Below are 27,871 nucleotides of genomic sequence, written 5' to 3' on the forward strand. Positions count from 1 at the left end.
GGCGGGGCGCGTCAAAACTCGCGCGCGCATGACGTCATGCCCGTGTCGGCGGCGGCGGCTAACACGACCGTGACGTCAGCGCGCGCCGTACGCCCGCGGTCTCCGACGAAAAACACGGCCGCCGCGCGTTTCATTTACGGTGTTGTTGCCTTGGTTTTTCCGCCTACGGACACCGTCGGCGGCACCGTTCACCGGTCGCGCCGCATAGGCAACGGCCGGCCGCCGGTCTCGTTCGGCGGCCACGCCGCCACACGTACGCGCGGAGGACCGGCCGGTCGCGTAAAAAGTCCTCTCGGCGCGCACACCCTGTCCGGACGGCGACCAGAACGCCAACAGGTGCGGACGCGCGCGCACACGTGAAATCCGTACCTACCTAATCGACGCGATAACGTTTAATATTATAATATCGCGAGCGTACTTGTCGTTTAGACCGCCGCCGCGACGCGACCGCACGATATTATCCGTCGTCGCGCAATCCACGTGCAGTGCCGCCGCCGTCGTCGTTAGAACGTATCCGAGTGTGTACGAGTGTGCGCGTGTGTGAGTGCGCGCCAGTTTCGAATCTTCTTCGTTCCCCCCTCTCCGAGCCGCATTCGTCGGCACCGACTTGAGCGCCGGGTCGTGCGCTCGCTCGCGGGTTTTTCGAATTACCTATATACGCGAGATATAGGACATTAAGCGGCTCGACACATGAACGATCGATCAGACACACCGGACGCGGCGGCTGTTACCCGATGGTCGGCGGCGCGGCCGTGCGCAGCTGACGCTGGCCATGGTGGTGGTCACGACGGACGCGAGACGCCGAAGTCGCGCGGGCTATGAAAAAGAATGTCGGCGTCGACGGCGGAGGCGAACGCAAGTCCCTGCGGAACAGGCGCCGTCGCGGGTTGGACGGTGACGGGCCGCCGCCGTCCCCGTCGCCGACGGCTCAGCCGCCGCCGCAGCCCGTCGCGGCCGCGGCCACCGTCACCAGCGGAGCGCTGCACAGGCTCCAGGCGGTGGCCGCCGCGGCCGAGTCTTCGTCGGCGGTCGTGGTGGTCGACGGAAGGGATTCGACGACGGCCGTGACCACGACCGACGATTGGCTGTTCGCCGATTGGTTGGACGGCGGCGGTGGTGGCAGCGGTGGCGGCGGCGGCGGTTCCGGTGCGAGCACAGCTGCAACAGGTACGTACGACCACTACTATATATTATATAATATGTATATTACACTCTACGTTTACGACCATCGTTAACATCCCTCCGAACTACAACACAATCACACCCCTTTGCTACCCTGCAGAAAAGCGCGTGCGGTTTTAAAACGGCGGTCGACGACGACGACGACGACGACGACGAATGTATTAGCGAAATAAAACAACGTGACCGATATTACGATGAAGTCTACAATATATACTAGTCAGTCGGCTTCTTCATTTTCGTGGATATTACAGTGCCTCGGTGGCTCAGTATCCAAATAATGGTTGTATTTTATTGATAATTACTGTTGCGATATCATCGAGTTCGAAATTATTTTGTTTGCTATACGGACGGTGTTTTTGGAATTTGTGAATACATGTTGAAGTTTAAATGCTGTATTGTTGAGTGGTCGAGGGCTGTGATTAGATTATGACTAGAACTTCTATTGTGTATACCGAGTTTTGATTTGTTAGTTTGCAGTATTAGGTATTTAGATGTGAATATAATAAATAATAATACTAACACATAGTTACAGTTTACCGTTAATAGTGAATATGAATAATAAATTTCTGAAAAGCATTATTAATTTGTAATATTAGAAAAATATGTAGAACTATTAAAATGTTAAGGACTATATCAACCATAAAATCCGTTACACTGTCAACTTAAGTCTAAAAGCCAATCGTTATGGGCGGTTATTAGCTTTAGGGACTTTTTATCTCGGACTGAGAATATAGTGTGTACTGATTGATAGAAATTTCATCGTACAGATAACATCGTGTACACATTACATTATATATTTTACGTATATTCTTCCCTTCGGGCCTCTTAAGTACACCACAGACGTGCGCACGAGCAAAACATAATTATAATTACTGGTATTTATAATTGATTATGGTATCGGTGAGTGTACTTCGATTTGTAAATAGCTTAGAAACCGCTGGCGGGTGTACTCGCTAGTTTGTTTTTTTCCTTCACGTTAACCGGATGAGTCAGCTCTATTGGAAATTTATACTTTTTAAGATTTTACGGATGTCAAAATCGAATACATTTCAAAAAATAAAGAAATAATAGCCTTTTTTTAAAAAAAAAATAACATGTCTTGCTCAAGCCTCACTACTTAGTTTGTACACTATACTTATCACAAAGTCGTTGGGCAATATTCTATAGTCTACACCACTACAATATTAACTATATAACTATAAATTATACCTAATGTACATCATTAGGTATAGATAAAACTATTAATGTATAATAAATTTAATTGTAAAAGTTTGAGATGATTATTTAAAATTCAACAATATTGTAACTAGAATATCGATTGCAATTTGAAACATTATTGAGAAATAAAATAAAAAGAGAAAGTTTGTAACTAAACAATGTTTTTATTAGGTATTTCGTTAACAACCACACTTGTAAACACAATTTGTATAGGATTTACCGCTTTATTCTCTACAGAGTTATACCCTTTTGATGCGTTTATATTATACGAGTTGAATGTAGGTACTAAAATGGACACTACACCCTGGCTTTACATAAATTTAAATACGTAAGTAAATTATATTTTCTCCGTACATTCAAGCGCGCAAGACCTTTTTGTTCAAACCAAATAATTGATATACCTTCCTATTAGTTAGTACCTAATAATAATTGTTCATTTTAATATTCGAATTATAAATCGAAATATACTCACATCGGTGCACGAAGATTCGAAATATTTAAGCAAAATTTTTTACAAAAATTCTTTTATATTTTTCACAGAAAACTTAAAAATAATATTATCAACAGAATGAACGTTTTCTAGACGTGTATGTGAATACATTATTCTATAATATGGAGAGGAACCCTACGGTTTTCGGAGGCCCTGAGTAAGGTTTTTAAAGTTAGAATAACACATCGTTTTCGCAAAACGTTCATAAAATAAAAGAAAGAAAAAACAGGTATGGCCGTGTATAGCTTTATATGGAATTGCGATCAGAGAGGGCCAGTAAACCCAAGGTGTCCCGAGTGGGCGACATAATAATAATAATAATCATCGGAGGTGCACTGTAATAATCGGTTTACATACTCAGTTTAATAGTGTTTCCTAGTGTGGATACTGGATAGTGGTTAATTAAAAACATAATTTCGATCCGGTTATTGGGGAAACGTTTACCTAAAAAACTTTGTCAAGAAAAGAAAACAGTAAAACGACCATTACAATCTTACTGAAAAGCACATCTTTTACTTAGAATCTTCTGAAAAAAGCAATACTATCCAACATTGAATGCATCATACTATAATACGTCTACATAATAGTGACAAAATTATAAATAATCAATAAAGAATAATGCTCATGCATTAAAATATAAAATTGAAAGGAACACATAAAATATTATCAAAACTAAACGTATAATTAAGGGAAACACAAAAAAAAAACATACATCATTGTAAAATCAATACATTCATCACTCCGTTCAGAATCTAAAAATATAACGAAACTAAATAATAGAGTAGAATAAATACCTATTTAAAACCTATAAATACTTAAGCACTAAAAATAAAACAACTTGAACGAATTTATTTATATATTCGTATACATATATATAGTATAATGCAAAATATGGATAATTTATGTATTATGTATGCTTTAGACTGTGAAAACTTAATTTTATTAACCTAATTGTACAAATTACATACATAATATTAAAAAAAAATAATAATGATCAGCAGTTAAATAGCGACTACAAATTTGAATTCATATTTGTTGATATAATATATTCTAACATAATATTTATATTATTGTGTTTACTTTTAGTATACAGATACTTACTTGATTAAGTTAAATATAATAATATATAAAAATAATTTAAATCCCATACCAATGTCTACATTATTTCCGGTGTATAAAAGGTCATGTTAGTGGGGTGTAGAGGGTATTACTGTTTCACTACACCTTTGTATGGTAAAATCATAGGGTTCCTACATAGTAATTAATAATTATCATAACTGATGGTAAAGAAAAAATAAAAGTTGACTATTTGGCATTATCTGCAATAACATGTATCATGTAGTCTACATAATTCACTAATTCAGTAATCTATAACAACAATAGGAACATAGTTCTAATAAAGTTTTACCATTTTTAATTTAGCAGTATCAAATAACCATAGGTTAGGCCGATTATGGTACTATAATGTTAATATACCTATTAAATTTATAGCTAGTTAATAAATAATATTATGTGGTCCATAATTCTAAAATATTTTTATCAATTAATTTATGGATGAAAATAAGATAAGTCATATTAGCTTGTTTATAGAACAAAAATGTATGAAAGAAATAATTATATAAAATGTTTTATCGTTAAAAATTAGGTACTTAGTTGATACCACAACATACATGTAGTATACTTATGAAACAATAATTTATTAAAAAAAAAATAAAAAATGATGACCATGTTAAAAATATACGATTACATGTTGCAATCAACAGGAAGCTATACCAATCGGAATATTCTATTTAACCGGAATTAGTGTATAAACTATAAAAATAAATTAAAATATTTTATTTTACAAGCACATACAATGAGATTAATATTTTTTTTGCGTGACTTCATATTAATTTGAATAATTTACTAACCAGAAATACAATGATATATCCTTAATTTTTATTAAAATGTAAAACACGTCTCGGTTGTTATTGGTATCGTAGCATAGATGCTGATGCTGACGCTGATCGATGTATTTTATATTATTATTTATTATTAATATATATTAATTAAATGTCGGTAAATCTATGAAATATTTGAAATATACCTACTATTACTGCTTAATATTCATATTATTCCTGTCACTCTCGAAGTCACACACAAGTCGACATTTTGCGGTGTATTGTGGTTCAAAACTATTAGTACAATGATGATGACTGATGAGATAGGTATATGACATTCGCAATAATTTTAATAGCAGTTTATTTCAGTTTATATTGACTGATTTAAACTAGCAATCAAATGCATAATTGACATACCTTTATACTCAGATATTGAAAATATTAAAACAGGGACCTCGCTAAAGGCATAATAACCTAAAAATACATCACTATAACTGGTTAACGAGATGGGACACATGAATTGAAGTTTCTCTCTATTATGATGAACATTTTAAATTAATACAGTCAAATTTAAACGTTTCGGATGAAGATGGTGCGGTCTCTATTAAAAACGGAACAAAAATATATCGAACAAAAAAAAACATTAAAAATCAATTAGCATGTTTGTTAAATCCAATTTTGGATTTTTTGCCTAACGCAATAACGAGTCTTGAAAAGCGAGGACTATCACTTGCCAGCTCAGTTCAAATAGTAGTAGATTCAAAGTTAAGACTAACTAAAAATGTGGTGAACACGGAAATTCGATAAAGACAAAAACAGAAAACCTTTTAAAAATAAAAAAAATAGCTGCATATTTTAACGAATTTGACTGTGTATTTCGATAATTTTAAATGCAACAAGTCCCAAACGCTGATTATTGCCTACTACGAAGATAATATATTTTTCCTCGTATTAATGATTTTTAATTATTATTTTATTAGTCAAGTCGTGTATAAATTCATGCTTTGACTTAATATGTTACGAAACGATTTGAATCGTTCAAATGTGTTTTCAACTACAATATATTATTATCGAGGAACTGAAATTAATTTTTAAGAACCGAACCGAAGTAATAATAAACGTTTCCGATAATAATAATAATATTATAATATTATTCACCTATACTCTCGACATGACGTCGTGTAGTAAGTACTAAAAATACATTATTATTATTTATTCGACTGTCGGATTCGTCATTTATAAAGAATAATAGTATTATTGTTAACGGGAAAAACGAAATTAAATCCAAAAAATTTACGAATAAAAGTAGGTATATATGAAAGGGAAAAAAAAAGTAAGACTACTGCTTATCGATCCGGACTCGAGAGTGGTCGAAAACGAATGACCCAATGACGAGGTGGCGGCGGTGGGATAATAATACCCTTCGCGGGACACCGTTCTATACGGTATAACGTTATAGTCAATGGGCACCCCACGCACGCCGCCATGAAATACTTTACGTGCCGTTTCAACCGCCGACACCGCCACCGCCCGGCTGTAAAGTGGAAATCGGGAGGCGGTGGTCGACCTTTGTTGGCCGTGACCGCGAAAACGGCGGCGGCTGCGGTGTAGGCAAATGCCGATGCTACTGCCGCCGCCGCCGTCACCCGGCAAGGCACGCGCCGCGGCACACGTTCGGCGTGACGTCACGGCCCATTCACGAGAAAACGGGCGCGCGTGCGCACACGGCCCAATATAATAATACCATATACCTATATAATACGATTGTGCGAGGACGACGTGCACGGCCGGCGACGATCAAAGACCGCGAGGCCGACGACCGCCGCCGCCTCGCCGGGGCGGATGCGCGCGCTGACGATCCTCCACCGTCCGCGTGTGAGGGGTGAATTTCGACGGTAAATGGAACGTTCGCAGAAAATATGTGTTTGAAGGCGATAGGTTTTTTTTTTTTTTTTTGATAAGCGTTTATCGTACATAGACTGTGAGGGTAGTGTGGAGGTGACCTTGCGACACGGTATTGTATTCGAATGACATGTTTTATTTAAATAACATAATATCGGGTATATTATTCCGATAATTATCGATTCACGATTATTCGAATAATTTTTAAACATATTACTCCAGAGACATATTGAAATCAGAAATAATTTTTGAAATAATTAGTGATTCGTGATGAAAGAATCACTATAGTTCCTATACACTATAGTATTAAAATTAATACAAACCGTTATATAATATACATTTATTTTATATTATATATATTTAACATTATGCTTGAAAATTATTCGAGAATATATTCGAAGAACAGTCTAAATAAAAATCTTCACAACTCAACCTTGTGGACTAGTATGTTTGTCACATTTTTTAATTGCGTGAAAATCAGAAAATATTGCATGTTTGATCCGTTACAATAATAAAGTACAGTTGTTATTTTCTACAATTTAATCAATATTAAACCATTTTTTAATTAATTAAAAAAAAACTATTTTAGTCTAATATTATAATCTTTTATATCAGGTATGTGTAATGTGTATATCAAAAAGTTCTCTTTCGCTTAAAGCGTTGTTATATAATATTACAATGATGGTTACAACAAAGAAAGCATTTATGTATACGTATTTTAGCCACTGTGCATGATATATTATATAGATACAATACAATATATGTATTATTAAATTAAATATTTATAACATAGCCAGACAACCACGTCAATCAAAAAGCGTGCTGATAATAAAATACGACAGTGTATACATATATATATACGTATTATTAGGTTTAAACTTTAGAAAATAAAGAGAATGCTGTAAATTTTCGACGAGCGAGTCAAAGTACGCTAAAACTACGTCATATACTTACCTATATAAATATATATAATTTTCATCTGTGGTGTACTGTTCGCGATAAATCAACCGATGACGTAGTTTTAATTCCTCGTCCCCGTGATACCATCAATATATGCTGTCGCACGTGCGAATTTCACGTTCATATACTGAAGGCAAACATCACATTGACACTAACACAACGTCACAATATGTAAAATGCGAACATTATTTGCTTTGAATGACATTTGATATGATAAACTATTAAAAACAAACTACGTAGATGAAAAAAAAATATTAAACCTATCTGTAAGACTAGGTAGGTACATCTGCATATTTTCAGAACAGTTTCGTTCTTAACGATGAGGAGTAACTATACGTTATCATTTTTTTTTTTTTTTTAATAAAGACAATTCAGTGCATTTATCCTCTTTTAAATATGGTGCTTTTAGAATTCATTCATTTATTTTTCTAATTATCATCTTATACTCGTATAATATGGTTTTTCATAAAATGGTTTATACAAATATTATTTATTATAATTAATAAGATGGTAAACCTTATTCAATATTAAAACGGTCCGTTGTACCTGCGTTATATTATGTAGAATATAATTATGTAAACTGTAAACAATCCACAAGGATTAACAGAATATAACAATTATGACGTATTTTGTTATTTTGTGCGACTTTTAACTTCTACCTAGTTTTATATTAAAATATATTCAGTAAAAAATTGAATTTAAAAATTTAATATCCGGTATATTTTAACTGAATGTAAACATAAAAGTTATATTGTGACTACAATGCAGTAAGTTTTAATTTGTTTTTGTACATCAATTAATTGCCTCGTGAAGTTTTTAAAACGCGTGTACAGAAAATATAAACAAATTAGTGTACACAAATATTAGGTACAATACTATAAAGATAAAAAAAAAGTTATATATAAAATCAAAAGCTTATGTTTTACCAGTAACCATCGGAAGGTTAGTAGAGTAATTTAAAATATATTTTTTATTTATAAATAGAGGGTAAAATGGTTTCGGATCTCAGGTATCATTGATATAGTACAATACATTGTAAACCATGTTTATAAATATCATAAAAATACGATTTATAGGTATAGATATTTTAATATAAAACAATGATATTTTAAATAAAATCATTAAAATAATGTTTAAATCCTAAAAATAGATAATTATATGGGTTTTGACTATATTGTAGGTACCTACTCCACTTATCTTTAATCTACAACTAAGGCATTATTTCACTTTTTTGTTGCAAATTACAGTTCTTTGTGAACCCATTTGCTTTACTTTTATTTACCACCTACATTTTGAAAAGTTCAATCTTTTTAAATATTAAAAATATATATCAATTGAATTTTATTTTGAAATAAAAAAATTATTATTTGTTAGTTAATAAGCTTTTTTCCTTTTTATACAGAAGTTAATTGTATTTTTTTTTATGGATTGGATTTTTTTTTCTAGTTTTCCCCTTTGTAGATGTAATATTTGCTTTCTTGAGTTACATAAAATACTAAAAACTCAATAAAAAATTGATCATAATATTTTTTTTCTCGTATCATTTAATAAGTTAAAAACAAATTGTAAATTTGCCAGGTTTTTGCTTAATAATAAACCTAAAAGCTTGTAAGTATAGGAAAATATTTTATCGATGTTTGTGAACACTGTTGTTTGGTTTTGGTCGTTTTTAATATTCCTCCAGAGGTCTGGCGTATATTCGTCGAGTACTTACTTATACAGCAGCAATATTATATAATATGTATAATATATTATATCATATTCTTGGACGTAGTGAAAAATAACCAAACAGACGCCTTTAACAATGGTCTGAAAGAAAATTTACCTCGAACAATAAAACACATATTATACAAAACAAACGCTTCTATCCCCGGACATCCATCGTATAGAGTATAGATGACAATATTGCTGCGGCGAGTATTGCATTTAAGCAGCAGCTCCTATAAAGTAAAGTCGATTGTCTGGTGCGATAAGTATACACACACGCGCGCCAACACATATGCAGTGGCGGCCAAACGAAGAGTTATTATCATTTTCGCGCAGTAATCCGGTGCCTGTTTTGCACGTGTATTATCCTTCTATGTATATACATTATACGTAGATTACAGTACGCACACACATGCAGTCATCGTATTTACTGTACTATGGAACAACAGAAAGATTTAGGTGTGATATCTAACGGGGAGAAGGGTTGGTCTGAAGAAAAAGAGAAACCAGGAGGAAGAATATTGTCAATGATCGAGTGAGAGAGTGCGGTACAGAGAGAGAGACGGCGGAAGGGAGACGAAAAGAATTTCTATATTTTACAATTTTGCACGGGAGAATATATATATATATAAGACACCCGATAAAATCCAATATATTTTATTACTCGTCGATACGTATTATTATTATATTATGCGAACGGAGAGAGTAAGACAACAAAATGAAAAGATGAAAAAATAAAAAGGTACATTTCGTATCGAGGTGGCTCATCGTATATACCTAAGCGATTTATATGGCACATTGGCACATATATGTATATATATTATACTTGTGTGTGCGTGTGTGTGTGCCATGACACTCGATGTAATTCGTATTCAGCTGCCACCATTTAGATTCCATGTATACACATGGAGTTATACACATGAATATATGACACATACTGTACATACATGCGAAGGAAAAATGTAGTTATTTTAATGTAATTCCGAATTATGCAAATGTACATCTGAAAGAACAAATGATTTCTAATGCAGAACTTGCAGTCATCATTATGTTATTACATATAATTACATTATACAATCACTCAGACCAGACACCATCAACTAGACGCCATCACAAAAATTTTAAAATTTTAATCAAAACCAAATTGTACAATCTAGTTTTAAAAAAAATGTGTAAGTAACAAACAATAATTGTATTTGTAAATTGTAACTAATAACAATTGTCACCGAAGTTAAATAAGAACAATAATACGAGTATATATATATATATATATATATATATTATATACCATAAAAATTTACTTCTTTTGATAACTATGCAATGAGTAGAAATATATAATAATATTTTTCATAATAATTAAAAAAAATACACAAATTAATTTAAAAAAAAATAATAATCAGGAAAAAAAACTATACAATTAAAATGTAACTATCATCATATTATATTATGTACAATGTATATATTATATCTATTAGACGCGCAAAACCAAATTAAAAAAAAAAAAAAAAAAAAATGGTAGAAAGTATATTTTAAAGAACCCATGAGTATTATTACTATTGTAGTCACTAGTCAGTAGTCAGTACATTTCTATTGGTTTCTCTTCTATGAGATTCATTATAAGATTTTTCAGGGTTTCTTTATATTTGTTTTCAATTGATTGAAATTTGAAACATGTTTACTTATACGTTATATTGCGTTATACGCAAAAGCTTCGTAAACAATTGGAGTAGATTTTAAGAAAAAAAAAATCTTGATACCAAAATTAAAACAGAAGACGTCAATGTACAAGCAGAGATGAGAGATGCTTGTATATTTTTAGAGATTTGCGTCATTATATATTTTTCATTATACAAGATTACCACAATAATAAAACATTCGCTATAGATTCTTCAACATTGTTTTTTAATTTTATAAGCTATGAAAATAATAAATATAAAAGACACATAGTTATTAAGTATAACTCATTAAGTCATAAGATAATTCGTCTAAATAATTAAAACGGCGCCATCAACGGGTAATGATTTTTAATTAGTTCTTAAGACGTTTTAACCATTCAAGCGTAGATATAAAAATAAATATTGACTTAAACTTGTAAAATAAATAAAAACGAAAAATATTTTGATTATGGTAAATTTAAATACCTAAACTACGTATCTAAATATTATTATGTTCTATTGTTTTATACCCATCTCCGATAAGAATGAAAAAGAAGATCTTTTGTGCGCATGTTTTATTGTGTCTTGTGTACCTATACTATTATACAACAACTGAATCCAGTAGAATACAAAATGGCCAAAATATAAGACTCTTTATTCGATTAATCTCAAAACAATATTGAATATATATAGTACAAGCGGCGATATACCGGTGAAATTATGTGTGAAATACTTAAATCCCATAAATAAACACAATATTATTGTTAGGACTATATAGATATAGTGAAAACAGTTATTAAATGCGAGAAAATTTAATATACAGACGAAAAAGTTTAAACAATGTGGAATCGCCGAAGCTTTAAACAGAAAACCGTATAACTGCGATATATGTTATTTTTTTTTTATTATTATTATTATTATTTGTTCACACAGCTAACACGACTTAGTCACGTACTCAAAATAACCGATCCGGGCTGTTAGCCAGCTTAATTTTAGAAGACCATATTCCGTGGGCCGTCCGAATTCCACAATACACGATCGCGCGTATATGTTATAATATGTATTATATACAAACACGAGACACGCACAAACACAAATAACGTATATGCAATGTGCGTAGCGTTAAACTTCGGGGGCGAGAAAAAAAAAACATAAGATCACAATAATAATATTATGTAGGTCGCATTATACACATATGTGTGGTCGTGTTGTTGTATTGGCAGAGTGACCGATATATCGGTATTGTACTGACCTACAAATATATCCGTTATTCGAGAGCGCGTTCCGATCTCACCTCCGCCATCGTGTGTATATAATATAATAATATGCTATTTCAATATAATAACATATATTATTATAAAACAGAAAATAAACGATAATAATTATAGTTTAGTGTCTTACGCACGATGCTGCAGGACTTATAGGTATAAAGAATATTCCGCGCGGACAACGAATGTGGGATGAGCCGGGACTCGAGAAGGATGTATAATAATAATATGTATACGTACACAATAATATTAATTATTGTTAATATCTACGGTGTTAGTTATATTATATATTATGAACTATATAATAATAGCATTAGTTATATTTATTACACCTGTACGAATGTATAGGTATTGCGTTTGTCAGAAACGTTTACAAAACGTATACACTATACATGCATAATATTAAACATGTGTACATATAATATTAATATCGTCTACGCAAATACGCAATGGTTATACAATTTTACTTTTCTCGATTTTGCCAAGTATATATAATAATTGTGTAAAATAATACAAGTAATAATATATTAATAATGCATTATTATACCTATTGTATATTTTTATTTTTGTCATCTATAATATCGTTTGGGTAAATTCATCAAAAATATAAAAAATCAATTATTTAATTTACCTAACATAATCATTATATTAGGTTTAAATTGTTTGATCTAAAATACATAATCATATTTCATTTTTGAATAAGAAAATGTATGTATCATAACAATCGCATACAGATATAGTTTATTATTATTCTGTAATCTTTATTAATATAAATATGAAAATATTATGATTCATGATAGAAGTGCCACACTCCGTTAATCATATAATATATTTAAAATCATATGTACGTTAAATATTATTCTATAATATATAACATAAAACATAACTATAGGTTATATTATACTTCAAATATAAATATAAATTATATTCTAAATCATAATTGATTCATACGTCATATGAAATATTAAAACAATAGGTACCTACGTCATATTCGAGTAGTTGTTTCTTCGGCTTTTGTGTATTCGCACAAGTTAAGAATTCCTGAAATAAATTGTCATTTAAACATTTTAATGAATTCTCTTGATAATTAATTGAATTTACTCTCCGAATAGATAGAAAATACAAGTTTAATGAAATATACAATAGTTTTTAGAACAATAATGACTTATTGTTAATCAGATCACTTGAAAGATTCTATATGTATTATAATAACACATGTCACATACAACATTGAACATAACAAATAGAAATTATTCCGTATTGATGAAAATTTATTTTCATCATAGTTTAACTAAATGTATTGCTCTGTGATAGACGAGTTGGTAGGTACTATTTATAAAATGTTGATTTAGATTTTCATTCAGTTAGAGAATGGTTTAGATAAATTTGTAGATATAATATAAAAAAAACAGCCTATAAAAAAACACAGATACAGATATCAAATGATAGAACAAATATAGACTATAACGTATGAGTTATGTATAAACACCATGGTATTATCTACACCATCATGTATTCGAATATTCCTTAATGCCTGGTTACCACAAATACCACTACTATTATTAAGTTGATAATACAAGTATATGAGTTTTTCGATATATATAAGTATTTGGATAAATACTGGATAATAACTTAATATCAAACTCAAATACAATACGAACATAAAATATTTAATGTTTCTTAACTGATAAGTAGCTGGAAAATCTAAATTTTATAGATTTTTAAAATGTATGATGGCAATATAATATTATAGGCGTATGTCACTGATTTTACAAAATTTCTTCATGTTTCACTAAAATCTAATAAAAATAAACGTATGGTTCTATATATTTTATAACTCAATGCGAAAATAGAATGTTTTTTAGATCCTATTTCTTATTAAGTATATTATTTTATAAGAATATTTTTATTTTATTTTTCTAAACATCACATGCTTAGTTTTAATTGTGTCTTGTAATGATGAGATTTCTTTGAAATGACACCGGAAACCCACATCGTTTATTTTTGACAATATAAAATATAACCTACGAGTAACCAGCAATCTACGTCATTGATGGTACTCTGGAACATCAGTCAGTATATGAGGTTGGAAATAAAAAATTCTAATACATATATTATTATTTATTACCAGCCGTTTTAAACAAAGTTTTCAAGAGTCATTTAAATCAATATTATATACATAATTATACGTATGTACTAAATAAAGAATTTTCATTTTTTTTTTTTTTTTGACAGAACGTTGCCTTTGCTAAAAATAAAATATTCATGGTTAAAAATAAAAATTATTATTAGTTTTTGGCTATAACATACCTATAGATTATAATATAAATATTTAATATTTGTAATTTTCATAATAATTATTTTAAACGTAATTACAATTTTTAATTTTATTTAAGTACATAATTTACAATAAAAGGCATGTTATAGCATAATCCTATTTATGCATTAGGTATATTCTAAAAAAGTATTAAAGTTACTTTATTTATAGGGATAAAATTAAAGTATTTGGCTCAAATTTAATATTATTTAATAATTAATATACATTCCATCGTGACATTTAGTAAACACTCACTATATATACTATATCAAATCAATATTTGACTATATAATACTACGTATATAAGAATGAAATCTATAAAACGTTCAAAGCATTATAAACGTACTTACTGAACTATATATCTATGTATATAGAAGCAATGTATTAGGTATTATACATACAGCCGTAAGTGATATTTATATATATTTAGGTATTAATAAATTATTCGGTGGGTCAAATGTCGAGTACATAAGTTGTCATAGTAAGTCCCTGAAACTCGTTTGATATCTCTTAACTTGTACGCCAATAAAAGTTCTTGAATTAAAAACGAAAGGTTAATATTATTGTCATCTATAACCTTCAAATGTTTACCAAAATATTTAGAAGTTCATATAAACTTTATAAGAATCTCATTTATTGCAACACTTTTCATTTAGTATAATATGTATTACAATTATATTTAGTTTATAGACTTTCGTAGAAATACATATATAATATATATATATTAATCAACTTATGTACAATATTTAATCTGAATAATCTGTACAAATATACAATCTTTGAAGACATAATACTATTATGCTTTTACAAAATCGAATCTTACAGTTTCGACACACAGAGAATCCAAACATACATTTTCATAACCATTATTATTTTACCGACTATAACACCTGTATCACTTATAATTTTTTGTAACGTTACTCAGGAACCTCGTCATAAGGTGAGGTTCATAACGTCATTATTATTACCTAATATAATATTAAGAACATACTGCAGAAATATTATTGTTTTAGAAAAATCGGGTTCGTGTTGCAGATCGGTGCTTAAAATTTTTTCAAACTCGACGCATCGCAGAAATATTGTTGTAGTGTATACCTAGGCACATAATACAGTCATAATTTATGAATAATAACGATTCGTTGAGGGTTCGATTTCGAAAGAGGAAAAGACGTATACCTGTAATAGGTACTCGCAGCGTATAGTCGAGTCTAAATATTATAAAACGTTGCATAATACACTCGCGCAAATATCTATAATGTACATGGAAAAAAATAAATCACAACAGCGAATATAATAAAATAAATATATGTAAACCAAAGATGTGAATATATAATAAAACACGCAGCGTTCGAAAGAAAATACACCCGGTGCGGACCGTGTATCGTGCCGGGAATGGTGATATATTATTTGTATATTATATAGGTGCATCGTGTGACATTATTATAATATATTATTATAAATACGTATGTATATACGTAAGACGTCACACGATGAGAAATAAAACGATTTTTGAAACTGCGCACGCGATCGACGGCGGTTAGAGAAATAAAACGACACACCATACTACCTACTTACAATATATATATATATATATAATATATAATATATAATACCTTATAAATACGGTGTAATATATTATTATTATTTCGTATTATAACGAGTGAAATCCAAAACGACGTTATTGCCGGGTATAGGGACGTCGCGTCGTCGTCGTCGGAGGGTTTCGCTCGGCGGACTTGTTGTGTGTGTGGGGGGGATGTGGGGGGGTCGGACGGGGCGCGACGACCGCGGTAGCGGCGGTGGGGAGGGATCGCGAAATCCTCGCCTCTCCTCCCCACCACCCCCTTCCCACACCGACGGCGAGACACCATCGCCGGCGCACACCGCCACGCCGCGGCGGCCGTCCGTCAACGGCGGCGGCGGGGCGGTGGCGGTGGCGGCGGCCGGTGGTGGCGGCCGGTGGTGGCGGCGGCCGGTGCGCGTACGGCAGGTCGTCTGCGGCGAGTGACGTCACGCCGACGTCACCGTTACGGGCGCGCTGCCATTGGTCCGGACCGCCGCCGTCCGCCCGGCCTCCTCCGCACCGCCGCCGCCCGGCGCTCGTTGCCATATATGGGACAGAGACGGGCTTCATTCATAAAACCGTCGCTTATACGTCGCCCCGCGCCGCGGTGTGGGCAGTGCGCTCGTTCTCAGTGTGTACGGCCGCCGCGTATCCCGACACACGCGCCGCGCGCGCCTTCAGTTCAACAAGTCGACCGGCGCCAGCATCACGTGCGTGTGCGTGACCGTGTGCGTGTGCGTTTTTACGTTAGTGTGTGTGTGTGCAAGTGCAGCGGCCCCAGAGTCATGTGCGTTGCCGCAGTACCATCATCGCAGTAACGAACGATACGCGAGTCTTAAATAATATATTATTGTTTTACCGTCGTCGTCGAGTGCGCTCGCCCCCGTTATTAATAATTATTATCGTTATATTATAATAAAAAATTATTATAATATAATATAATATCGTCGACTACGCCTACGCCGCACGCGCGTTTTACGGTGACATCGAGATCGCATAGATCGGGTGTTCAAAAAAAAAAAACAAAAAAAGGACGAATTTTGGTTTTTCCACCGACGGAACGCCTGCTACTGCTATTTTTCGACACACACAGTTTGTACGCTATATAAATATTTTATTATACTATTATATTATATATGCACGTCGAGTGTACGCACTATATATTATTATAGTATAACGATTGCTAAAAAGACTTTGTTCGCTCGTCGCCGTTTTTGTCACCGCACGCGCAAACCCCCCAGCTCAGGCCTGGCACTGTCCAGGTGTGTGATCCGCGTGCCCCTGGCCCCCAGCTCGTGGTCGCCGCCGCCGGACGATTGGTACCCGTTCCACGACATCGAGCTGGTCGAATCGCCGGAATCGCCACCACCGTGCCCAATAATTGATCCAAAAGACCGCGCTCCCGTTGCCGATCGTACCGACGCGAACGACAACCACAACCACAACAACAACAACAACAACAACAACACCGGCACTGTTAATAATAATCGCGATCGGCGTGACGCTTGTGCCGTAGGTGTCCCGGAGCAGCACCAGCAGCACCAGCAGCACCAACAACAGCCCGAAGCCGATATGATCATGGAGTGCGGTGCCCTCGAGCCCGGCGTCGGGCCGCTCCATCACGCGCATCACCATCATCACCACCACCATCACCATCACCCGTACTTGTTGGCCGAGTCCGCGGCCGCCGTCACCACGGCCACCACGGCCGCCGGCCACTTTAACGTGCTCAGCTTCGAAACGTACAAAGGCGGCGTGGCCACCGGCACCGGTGGGCACGTGGGCAACGGCGGACACGGCACCGGAAACTCGGCGTGTCACAGTCCGGCACAGGGAAACGCCGGCACCGATCTCAACACGCCCGTCACGACGAGCGCCGAAGTACCTTCGTTTTTCGGCCCGTCCACAGTCGTAGAACCGCCACTCATAACAGGTACCCACAAATACTATGACTTAAATAATAATATAAGTATATTATATATTTTAATCGACTATAGTAGATGCCTATAATGAGGCACTCGTTCTACGTTTTACTACGATTTCAAAATGTTTAAAAATCAAAAATCCGATAGTATTATTATTTCGAAGTGAATCTTACTTTAGAGAAGGTATCTTACGACAAAACAAAATTATCTCGCACTTAATCATTTCAATACGTACGTAATAATCCATAGGTAGGTTTAACGATAAAATGATAAACTGCATAAGTAAATTAGACAAAAAGTAATGTTATGTGCGCAATGTTAAAAAAAGAACATTTTTCCTGCAGATAAACGATATTTAAGTAGAAATAAAATTAAAAATCTTCTGTTATAAATCGTAAAATAAGAATACTTGGTGAAATGTGAAAATGATTTCGATAAAATGTTAATTAGGTATATATGTGTAGGGATAGAGTATAAACACCTACATTTCAATCTATTTAATACCTTATTATATACGTAAGCCTTATTTCCAATCAAAATTAGGGGAAGTACATAGTACACAAAATAAGCCAAGTACATAGGTAAATAAAAACGAAAGTATACCTACTTACAAAATGTTAATAATTATTATTTTATATCAGAAATTTCTTATAATACATTTTCGTGAAATTTACATTATAATATAACGTGTATAGTGTATAGGTACTGGATGTATAGTATTTTGGTTATGCCGCTTTGATTATAAATTATAATTAATTTGTAAAGCACTAGCATTGTTGTATAGGTACCTTATTTCATATTGCAGTAGGTATACATGAATGAAATATTATGTGAATACAACTTCCATAACCCCCCGAACAACGCGGGTGGTGTCGGTGACCCTCCCGCGCTGGTAGTCGTTTATCGATTTCGCAGTGACCTCGGAACGCCGGGAAGGTGAATGAAATATATTTCCCTCTCGTTTCCACCCTACAGCTCCAATATACGTATATACAGTATACACCTATTTATATATAATATTATAAATATATATCACAATTCGGCATGACTATATATTTTCACCGTCACTCTCTCGCGTGGCTTATAGGTACTTACAGATTAAGCTACTAGCTACATACTTTTATTTTAACCTAACGACCTATAAATAAATATGCAAACATTATTAAATACTATGTAAGCAATAAAACCTATTGCAATAATTAGGTACAATACAAAAAATACACAAAAATCGGATCACGGGCAAGATGTCATTGTAGGCGCTTGGTAATCTGGCCGTCCGGGGAACGCTATAGCGCAGGATTGAATTTTCTATCGCGGTGTTGGCGGAGATAGGATGTTGGGGGGTCATGTATAGGACAGAGATTGTGCTGCCAAGTTGAATGGACTTACCAGGAATGCTGCGTGGTATATGTGTGCGTTTCGAGCGCGATCTAGAGGGTGGTGGCCGTGGCATTGCGTCCGAACCACCACCACCGGTGGATCAATACCAGCCGTGAAAGGGACTTAAATATTTTATAATGGAATTGTATTGATAGTGGTTGCTATTCTCCACATGAATGGGACGGATCGTCGATTATGTGGCGTCGTGAATTGACGGTGAGGTAAATGTCAGAAGGACTGTGAAGGAAAAGATCAATAAAAGGCGGGTGGTGAACTTATATACATATATATACCTATACAAATTATATACGCAACTACTCAGAGAAAATACAGCGATAAGTTCCGATTTTATCAACGTCTGCGACATTAATTAGGCATTGCTGCCATGTTGTGTTGTATTAATGTATATATAATACATATATATAAGTGGAAATTTGGTAGAAAAATATTTTACTCTATTATATTACAATTTACATACTTTATATTGCTTTCCCTGGAAGGTTATGCGATGGAGTCGAAATCAATATTTCTTCCTACCCGGACATAACTCCACTCTTCGCCTACGTTCACGCACAACCCGCGCGTTACCGACCCCTGTAAGCCGACTGACGAGGTCGTTATACATATATAGTTGACGAGAAATGATTTCACTTTTTATTACGATCGCTCGCAATTCAGCAAAAAATAAAAGTGTATACTTTATTGTATACATAATCGATTGTAAAGCCATTATAATAACTAAACAAAACTGTTGTAATAAGTTTTTTAAATCACAACAATCACGACAGTATTTTCAACGATCCTACTATAATATATACTGTAATATAAGTTGCAATTATAAACATGGTATTAGATACTTAATTTACATGGAAAGTGTGTCCATCAATTCACGTTACGGTTATAATAATCTGAATTATAATGAATTATAATATTTATGATACATAACGCGCTCAGCCAATAATTATATACACTGCCGTGCACCGACCGTTCGATTACGACCAATAGCATTCCTAAACTTATGCAATAAATTAATATTTTTCAATTGCGTAAATGAATTCCACCATGTACAATCCACGTGTTCCAATACAAGTATTAATTACCATGTGTCTAAATGAAACGTTTACATTCATCAGTGAGCTGCCGCTTTCATGGCATGTCTAAGCGCTTTTGCTTTTTAAAATTTTTTTTTATCATTAGAATCCGTTTATTTAAATCTTTGAATAAACATTGAGAAATTATATAAAAGCATTAATTTAAACAAATTAGTTCTCTCTGCCGGTAGAACGGCGTTAATTTTAAAATTAAAAAGTGTATAGATACCTATTATATACTAACATACCTCGTCTAATATCTGGCAGTCGACCAATATTACAATATTCACATATTTACGTATTGTTGTCCTTAAAACCTGCAGTATATGATAAAGAAATATAAACCTAAAAATATATAACAGTTATATTAAATACAACTTACATACATTTTAATTATTAATTATAGCTGTTACACGTGTATATGATTTAATATGTGCGTGTATTACTAGTTATATATAGGTACCGCTCGGCATAAACTGTAACAATTATTCAACGATTTGTACACATTCTTAACGTCCTTTATATTATGCATTTGCAACAATAAAAATAATTAAATCCTAAAAAAAATACGTTTGTATAAGTATTAATAAGATAACCTATAATGTGAGTTATTGCGTGTTGGATTAATTCACGACACAAATCTTTAATGGCGATTCATAACCGTCAAACGTCCAATGCGTCTAATATTGTTTTTACTTTTTTTTTTCAAAAACTCAGCTAAGACCGACTTGAAAAAATGTCGCGGCATTTGCTTTCTCTCGGCATCCCATGGTTCTACCGGACGATTTATAATACTACACACTATATACGCAAGTTAATATTTTTCATAAAAATAATGTATTCTAGTTTGTGGCAGTGTTGTTTATATACGTATATTTATACAAAAAAAATCAAAACTAAACACTCAGCATGTGGTGCCTTGATAATGATCCCCAATAGTCTACAAACCACTGGGTCAGTTGTTTTATTTTTTTTTTTTTTTTTTTAATAAATCTCAGAAGAATGTATAAATAACAATAACGAAATACTAAAAAAAACTACTTAATATAAACATTGATCAGAAGTTGTAATTGTTTAGACTCACTATTTTCAATCTGTGTTGTTTTAATTTTTATAAAATAAAATGTTATACAATTATTACAATCATTATTTATTGTTCACGTTATTATAATGTCTAGATTTTATATAAAACCGCGACAGTTTCATTTCAATTGCTTAAAAAAAAAAAAAAATGAATAAAAATAATATTCAACAACATTTCGAGTGTTTGCGTAGCCCTGGATACAAAAAAAAATAATTTTTTTTATTACTATTTCTATCTTTATACAACATTTACTGAGTACCTACGGGATTTTCACGGATTAACGAATGCCTCTAATAAGGTCTTCAGTTATGTATACGTGCTCAACATCATAATGTACGTGCATTGCAATGGTTACATAGTTTAGAATGGGTTGAAAAGACGACGGGATAATAAAGTATGTAGAAAAAAGTAACAAATTCGCCATCAGCATAAACCAGTTGTCGTCGCCATCGAGATAATCCGAAAAATATGTGACACACGTTAAAAAACTACAAACAGTTTTATACGCGATATCTACAAATTCTGACGTCCAAAAATATTATTCATCACTGTGAATATTTATCGAAAATTCGATATCGTAAAAAAAAACAGATTATCAGTAAATTTTGATACTGGCTAAAATCCTTTATCGCATACAATTATTATCATTTCATTCTCCATTATACAGTTTCCTCTTTTATGCTACACATTATTTTATAACAAAATAACAAACATAGTATAATTTGATATTGTATAATAATTAATATTCTAATAGAATTTTTTATTTTTGACAATTTTAGTATCGTGAGTTTCGATTTAAAGTTGGAAAATTATTGTGAAAAGTTATGATATTGAAAAATAAATAATAATAAAAAAAATTTAAAATTTAAACTGACAAACATATGTGTCCGAAATAAATAAAGGTAGGGTCTGGTAATGGATTGCAACAATCAGTGAAATTTTGGTGTTCGTATTTCGTGCCATAGTCATATATAACTAGCACGTAGTTATTATTAAACGTGTAAATGTATAATGTGGAATGGTGGCAGAAATCCAAATTTTATACAAAAAATAATCACCAGCCGACACGTGTCACAAGTTTTTTTTAAACTATTTAGTTTAACACCAATATGATCCTTTACGAAGTGTGAAAACACAATAAATTGTTTCATAACTTAATATATAATATTATATTCATAATATAAAAATATAATGATTTTTGTATTTTTTTTTCAGGATCATTGCAAGACACTGATGAAAATGGTAGCAATAGAAGTGGCATTGAACACAAGTTAGAGGTATCGCTTCAATTGAAAACAGAAGCCATCGGAGGTGAGCCGGAACAGGACGATGCCGGCCAGGACGTCATGTACACAACTAACTCTAGCATACCATCAGGGCAGTCCAGGATTAGTTATAGATTCTCAACAAATAGTCCTATGCAAACAGCTCCGTGCTCAACTAGTTCCTCAAATAACAATAACAACCACCTCAGCACTTCTTGGCTTTTGCCTAGCCCAGACAAGAACATATTTCCACCTCTGTTCAACCTGCTCCAACCTCAGCCGTCGAACACGCCCACCTCATACCACAGCTCCAGTCCTCACTACGAAGACAGATCTCAACAAAGTCAAGTAGAATTGCTTGGAATGAGTATCGACTGTGGTAAACAAGCACCACCCACATACACCGGTTGCGGAGTGACTGGAAACGATCAAGATCTCATATACCATAACCGTGGTCAAATGATGCAACAACAGTCATCGCCAGTGAACAAATACCATTGGTTGGATTCGCCGGTCGAATACGGTGGACAGCATCAACAACAACAACAACAACAGCAGCAGCAGCAGTTACAATCTCAACAGCAACAACAACAAATGATTCCCAAGCAAGAGTTCAACGTAGTAAATGTTGACGTTCAATCACCAGGTTCGTCGAGCGTGTCACAGAGCGGCTACAGCGTCCAATTAGCTGAATATAACCCGTCGACGAGCAAAGGTCACGAAATACTATCACAAGTGTACCAGCAGTCTTCACTACCACTGAAGCTAGTGCCAGTGAAACCCCGGAAATACCCAAACAGACCTAGCAAGACGCCAGTGCACGAGCGACCATATGCATGTCCGGTGGAGCATTGCGACCGTCGGTTTTCCAGATCGGACGAACTTACAAGGCACATCCGTATACACACGGGTCAAAAACCGTTCCAATGTCGTATATGCATGCGATCGTTTTCCAGATCTGACCATCTTACGACACACATCCGAACACACACCGGTGAGAAACCGTTTACATGTGACGTGTGTGGTCGTAAGTTCGCGAGAAGCGACGAAAAGAAGAGACACGCTAAAGTTCATTTGAAGCAACGGACGAAAAAAGAGACCAAAATGGCAGCGTTGCTAGCACAACAACAACAGCAGCAGCAGCAGCAGCAACAGCAACAGCAACAACAACAGCATCAACAGCAACAAGGATCGTCGCAACAACAACACATGCATCACATGGGATTCCAAACCGGCGACACTGGTCACATGTAGACTCAATCATACAAATATGTCTTTAATTATTCCTTTTTATTTTTTCTTCGTACGCTAGGGTGCTAGAAACCTAGAGTTAAGCACGGAAGAAACCACTGTTACCATGTTTAGTTACACTACCGATGTATGAGTCGCTCCATCTTACGATGCCTATCTTATCATTATTATTGGATTACAGAGTATTAATACCGTCGGCAATGAAGTCGCCAAAATCAAAACAGGGACATAACTATATTTGTAATAATTATTGGTGCTACACGAATTGTATCTTTAATGTGGATCATCTTGAATGTAGAATACGCCATCGTAGAGTAATTTAAATCTGTTTGTGTACTTTTCAAGTAGTAAGGATTTGCAACATCTAACAACGCAATAGGTATTTTACTTTTCACTAATCTGTGAAACTTATAAATCTGTCAATCCAAATAGGTGAATTCGTAATATTTATTAATATATTCCGTAGTTAAGCCGTGTTTCTTATATGTTGTGTGAAAAAATATTTAATATTAATTGTGCTCCTGGTTCCCAGATTTATAGCAATTATGTCGGTTCGAGGAAACAAACTCATCGAAGTACCTGATTAAACCATGATTAAAATATAATGCACGAATACATTCCTTGCTAAAATATACCGTTGGGCTATAGAATATCCCGAGGTTTTTACTTTTAGCATTATTAGTATGTATTGTTTTATCTTTTGCATTTATTTTATTTGCTTTTTATCAATATAACTGTAATTTTCATTTTTACTATTATTATGGTATGCCCGTTTTGCATTCCAACATATATTTTTACTGGTATTTCTTTGGAAATTTTATTTTATGGACAAATTTAAATTTGAAGGCTAAAACGGTACGAATTCTTTTCTTATAAAAATTAATAAAATTTAAAAGACATATTTTTGTACACACAAAAAAAATGAATTAATACTTCGTTTTATTTATTTATTTATTTATTTATTTTCTCCTATGTTTTCTGTAAATTACTCAAAATTAGGTTTAGTACAATTTTTGTAAATCTCTGTTTCTGTTAACACCCACTTGTTCTTCGGTAAAAGCATTTTATATAATTTCTAAATTTAAAATAAAAAACGCTGAAAACTATTAACAATTATTTAACAACTTACTGTTAAGGTGTTTTACTGTAAGTATAAAATAATTAATGTTGTTTATTTTTTTATTCATTCATTGGTGTCTTACATTTTGTTATTTTGTAAGTTTATCGTATTTTTTGTATTATACAATGTAATAGCTTGTTTTTGTATCTGTATACGAACGTTTGTACAACAAATGGTAAATCGCTCAATGGGTTTATACTTTATTCGTATTATGTCTCTATTTTCTACCATTATAAATTTCATAACTCAGTGTCTCTAAATCATATTTTCTTTACTAATAAAAATAATAATTAAATCGTGTTAAGAATATTTTCAATCGCGCACTCTCTACTACTTGATCTAAGTAATTTTAATATCATTTATTCGTATGATAAAGAGGTAGAAGTAGTATACTAGTACATAAAAACGTTTCAAATAATTATTGTTACCATTTATGACGTCTTAAATAATTCGAATTTAGACTTATAAATTCTCCTTCAAGTATGAGTTATGCCTGCCTACTGATAATTATCACAAACAAGATGATACATAACTGATAATAGCTAATAAAGATATTAACTTAAGTGGGTATATCATTAAATTACTCTGCGCTATGATAATACTCACCGATGTAGAAAAATATCCGATAGATTGGCAAGAGAGTATTGAGGAGAACCCTTATTTTTCTTTTTTTAGAACAGAAAGTAAACTTAGGTATGACTTTTTCCATGCTCATTCATAGGTTCATATACTTCTATAAATATTATGTATTAATTACTTAAAAATTATTTGACAATCTATATTACAGTAAATAATTTGTCTAAAATTGACACGTTCAAAGCACATGGCAGGCAAAATTATTCCATTTTTGAGCTGCCAAACATTTGTTATATACATTATACATATATTTAAATATATATACTAAAAAAAAAAAACGTTACTACATTATATCGTTGTTATTATAAATTAAAAGATTTTTCTATCTAGTTTGTGAAGTTTGATGTTTATGTATAAGTGTATATTATTATTTTACTTTTATTACTTGTATAAAAAATTAAAAATTAAAAATAGACGTTATAATATTTATTGTATTATACTTTAAGTGTCTAATGTTTTGTCTTCTTTGACTGACATGTATTTTTCTTCTTTTTATATTTTATGTGTACAATATTTTAAAAAATAAATGTCTGTAAAATTGTTAACTAAAAAAAAGTTGTTTTTCTATTATTTTTTTCCAAACACACTTTTGTCTTTATACATAATAATACCCCGTATGGTCTTGTATATTTTAATAATATAATTATTATTATTTATATGTATAGTTACGTATAAACGAATATAACATGATTATTATTATATATTGGTATACATTATGCTCGGTACGGTGTCGTTATAAAATGTAAGTATATATCTTCTACTATGCAGTGTATTGGACGTTGAATGTGGCGTGTCGAATCGTTGTGAATGGTGGCGCTGTGGTGATTTATGTGTCAATTGTCATAGTTGTGTTTGGTTATCGTTTCAGAATCACATATTGTAACGCAAGTAGGGTAAAATACTGGTATTATAATATTTTTATTAAGACATAACTATCTGAGGCCCACCATATTGGACAACACACACACACACAGTTCATGACCGGTGACTATAACAATATACTCATTGCATACATACCTATACTTTATGACAAATAAACGCAGAACGTCGTTTCGATGTGGACGATTTGTCATATTTTTAGGCGGGTGAACAATTGATGAGTAGGTACCTAATATTATTATTTAGTTGTGATTTCAGGCTATTAAAGTTACTATAAGGAGTATATACGCTGAAATTATAGGTATTCGCCGTTTAGAGTGTCTAGTAAATATTTTATTTTTTGAAAATGCGTACAATTATCATATAATAATATTAATAACCTGCAGCTGTATAATGTACATACACGACATCACTCGTCAAAGAATTTCAAAAAACACTGAATAATTTTATGCACAACGTGTCCGCAGATATAAAAAGGTAAGTATATTCATGACTTATAACTTATTAGAAGACACTATCGATTGGTGTTCGGGCATTGCGCAAATAGGACATTCATTAAAACAACGGCGGAATGTGCGGTAAACAAGAAAAAGTCTACGGTTCGGAAACCATCGTACATTGCAGCGGCGTTAATAGAATATAAGCTCCGGTTGAACGAATAAGACCTTGGAGACCTTTGATCCCTGACATCTAAATTTATAATACAATGGTCGAGTAAAGTTAATGAAACGGCCACATCTCGTCGCAATTATCATATGTCTACGGGCATGCTGAAAGACTGGACTTACAATAATACTTCTTGTATATTTTCCAATTTTTAAATTGATCATATATTATGATACTTAAATCGGTTGCGCGAAAAAAAATATTATTACATCTCACAGCTGCAATGAACATAATATACTCTTATTAAAGTTTATTTATTTAAATTTAAGTTTACATTACATTTTAATGCATATATTCATACAGATAAATGATGAGGAAACTGTCACAAAATACTTAAAAATTATAATGATAGGTAGGTATAATAAAAGAAAATTGTATGTACTCGGCTTGTTTCATAATATTTACAAACTATTGATATCTTAAGACACATA

General features: G+C 33.2%; 1 protein-coding gene and 1 long non-coding RNA gene across 4 annotated transcripts; one reads left to right on the forward strand and one right to left on the reverse strand.

The window, feature by feature from the left end:
- Window positions 1-287: 287 nt before the first annotated feature.
- On the forward strand, window positions 288-26,450 carry LOC114129534 (early growth response protein 1-like). 2 transcript variants are annotated; one of them, XM_050197405.1, is made up of 4 exons: window positions 290-892; window positions 1,133-1,167; window positions 17,660-18,076; window positions 22,839-26,450. In XM_050197405.1, the coding sequence occupies exons 1-4, from the start codon at window positions 819-821 to the stop codon at window positions 24,140-24,142; spliced, it is 1,830 nt and encodes a 609-aa protein (XP_050053362.1). In that variant the 5' UTR covers window positions 290-818; the 3' UTR covers window positions 24,143-26,450. The 2 variants fall into 2 exon arrangements, with proteins under 2 accessions (XP_050053361.1, XP_050053362.1); XM_050197404.1 differs by having other exon boundaries at window positions 288-1,167.
- On the reverse strand, window positions 21,252-21,974 carry LOC126549045 (uncharacterized). Of its 2 annotated transcripts, none has more exons than XR_007603188.1 (3): window positions 21,887-21,974; window positions 21,624-21,816; window positions 21,252-21,340 (listed from the first exon to the last, which is right to left on the reverse strand). It is a non-coding gene; the product is annotated as an uncharacterized LOC126549045 (long non-coding RNA). The 2 variants fall into 2 exon arrangements; XR_007603189.1 differs by having other exon boundaries at window positions 21,883-21,970.
- Window positions 26,451-27,871: the final 1,421 nt, after the last annotated feature.

Source organism: Aphis gossypii, chromosome 1, assembly GCF_020184175.1.
Source record: "Aphis gossypii isolate Hap1 chromosome 1, ASM2018417v2, whole genome shotgun sequence".
NCBI classification, from domain to species: Eukaryota; Metazoa; Arthropoda; class Insecta; order Hemiptera; family Aphididae; genus Aphis; species Aphis gossypii.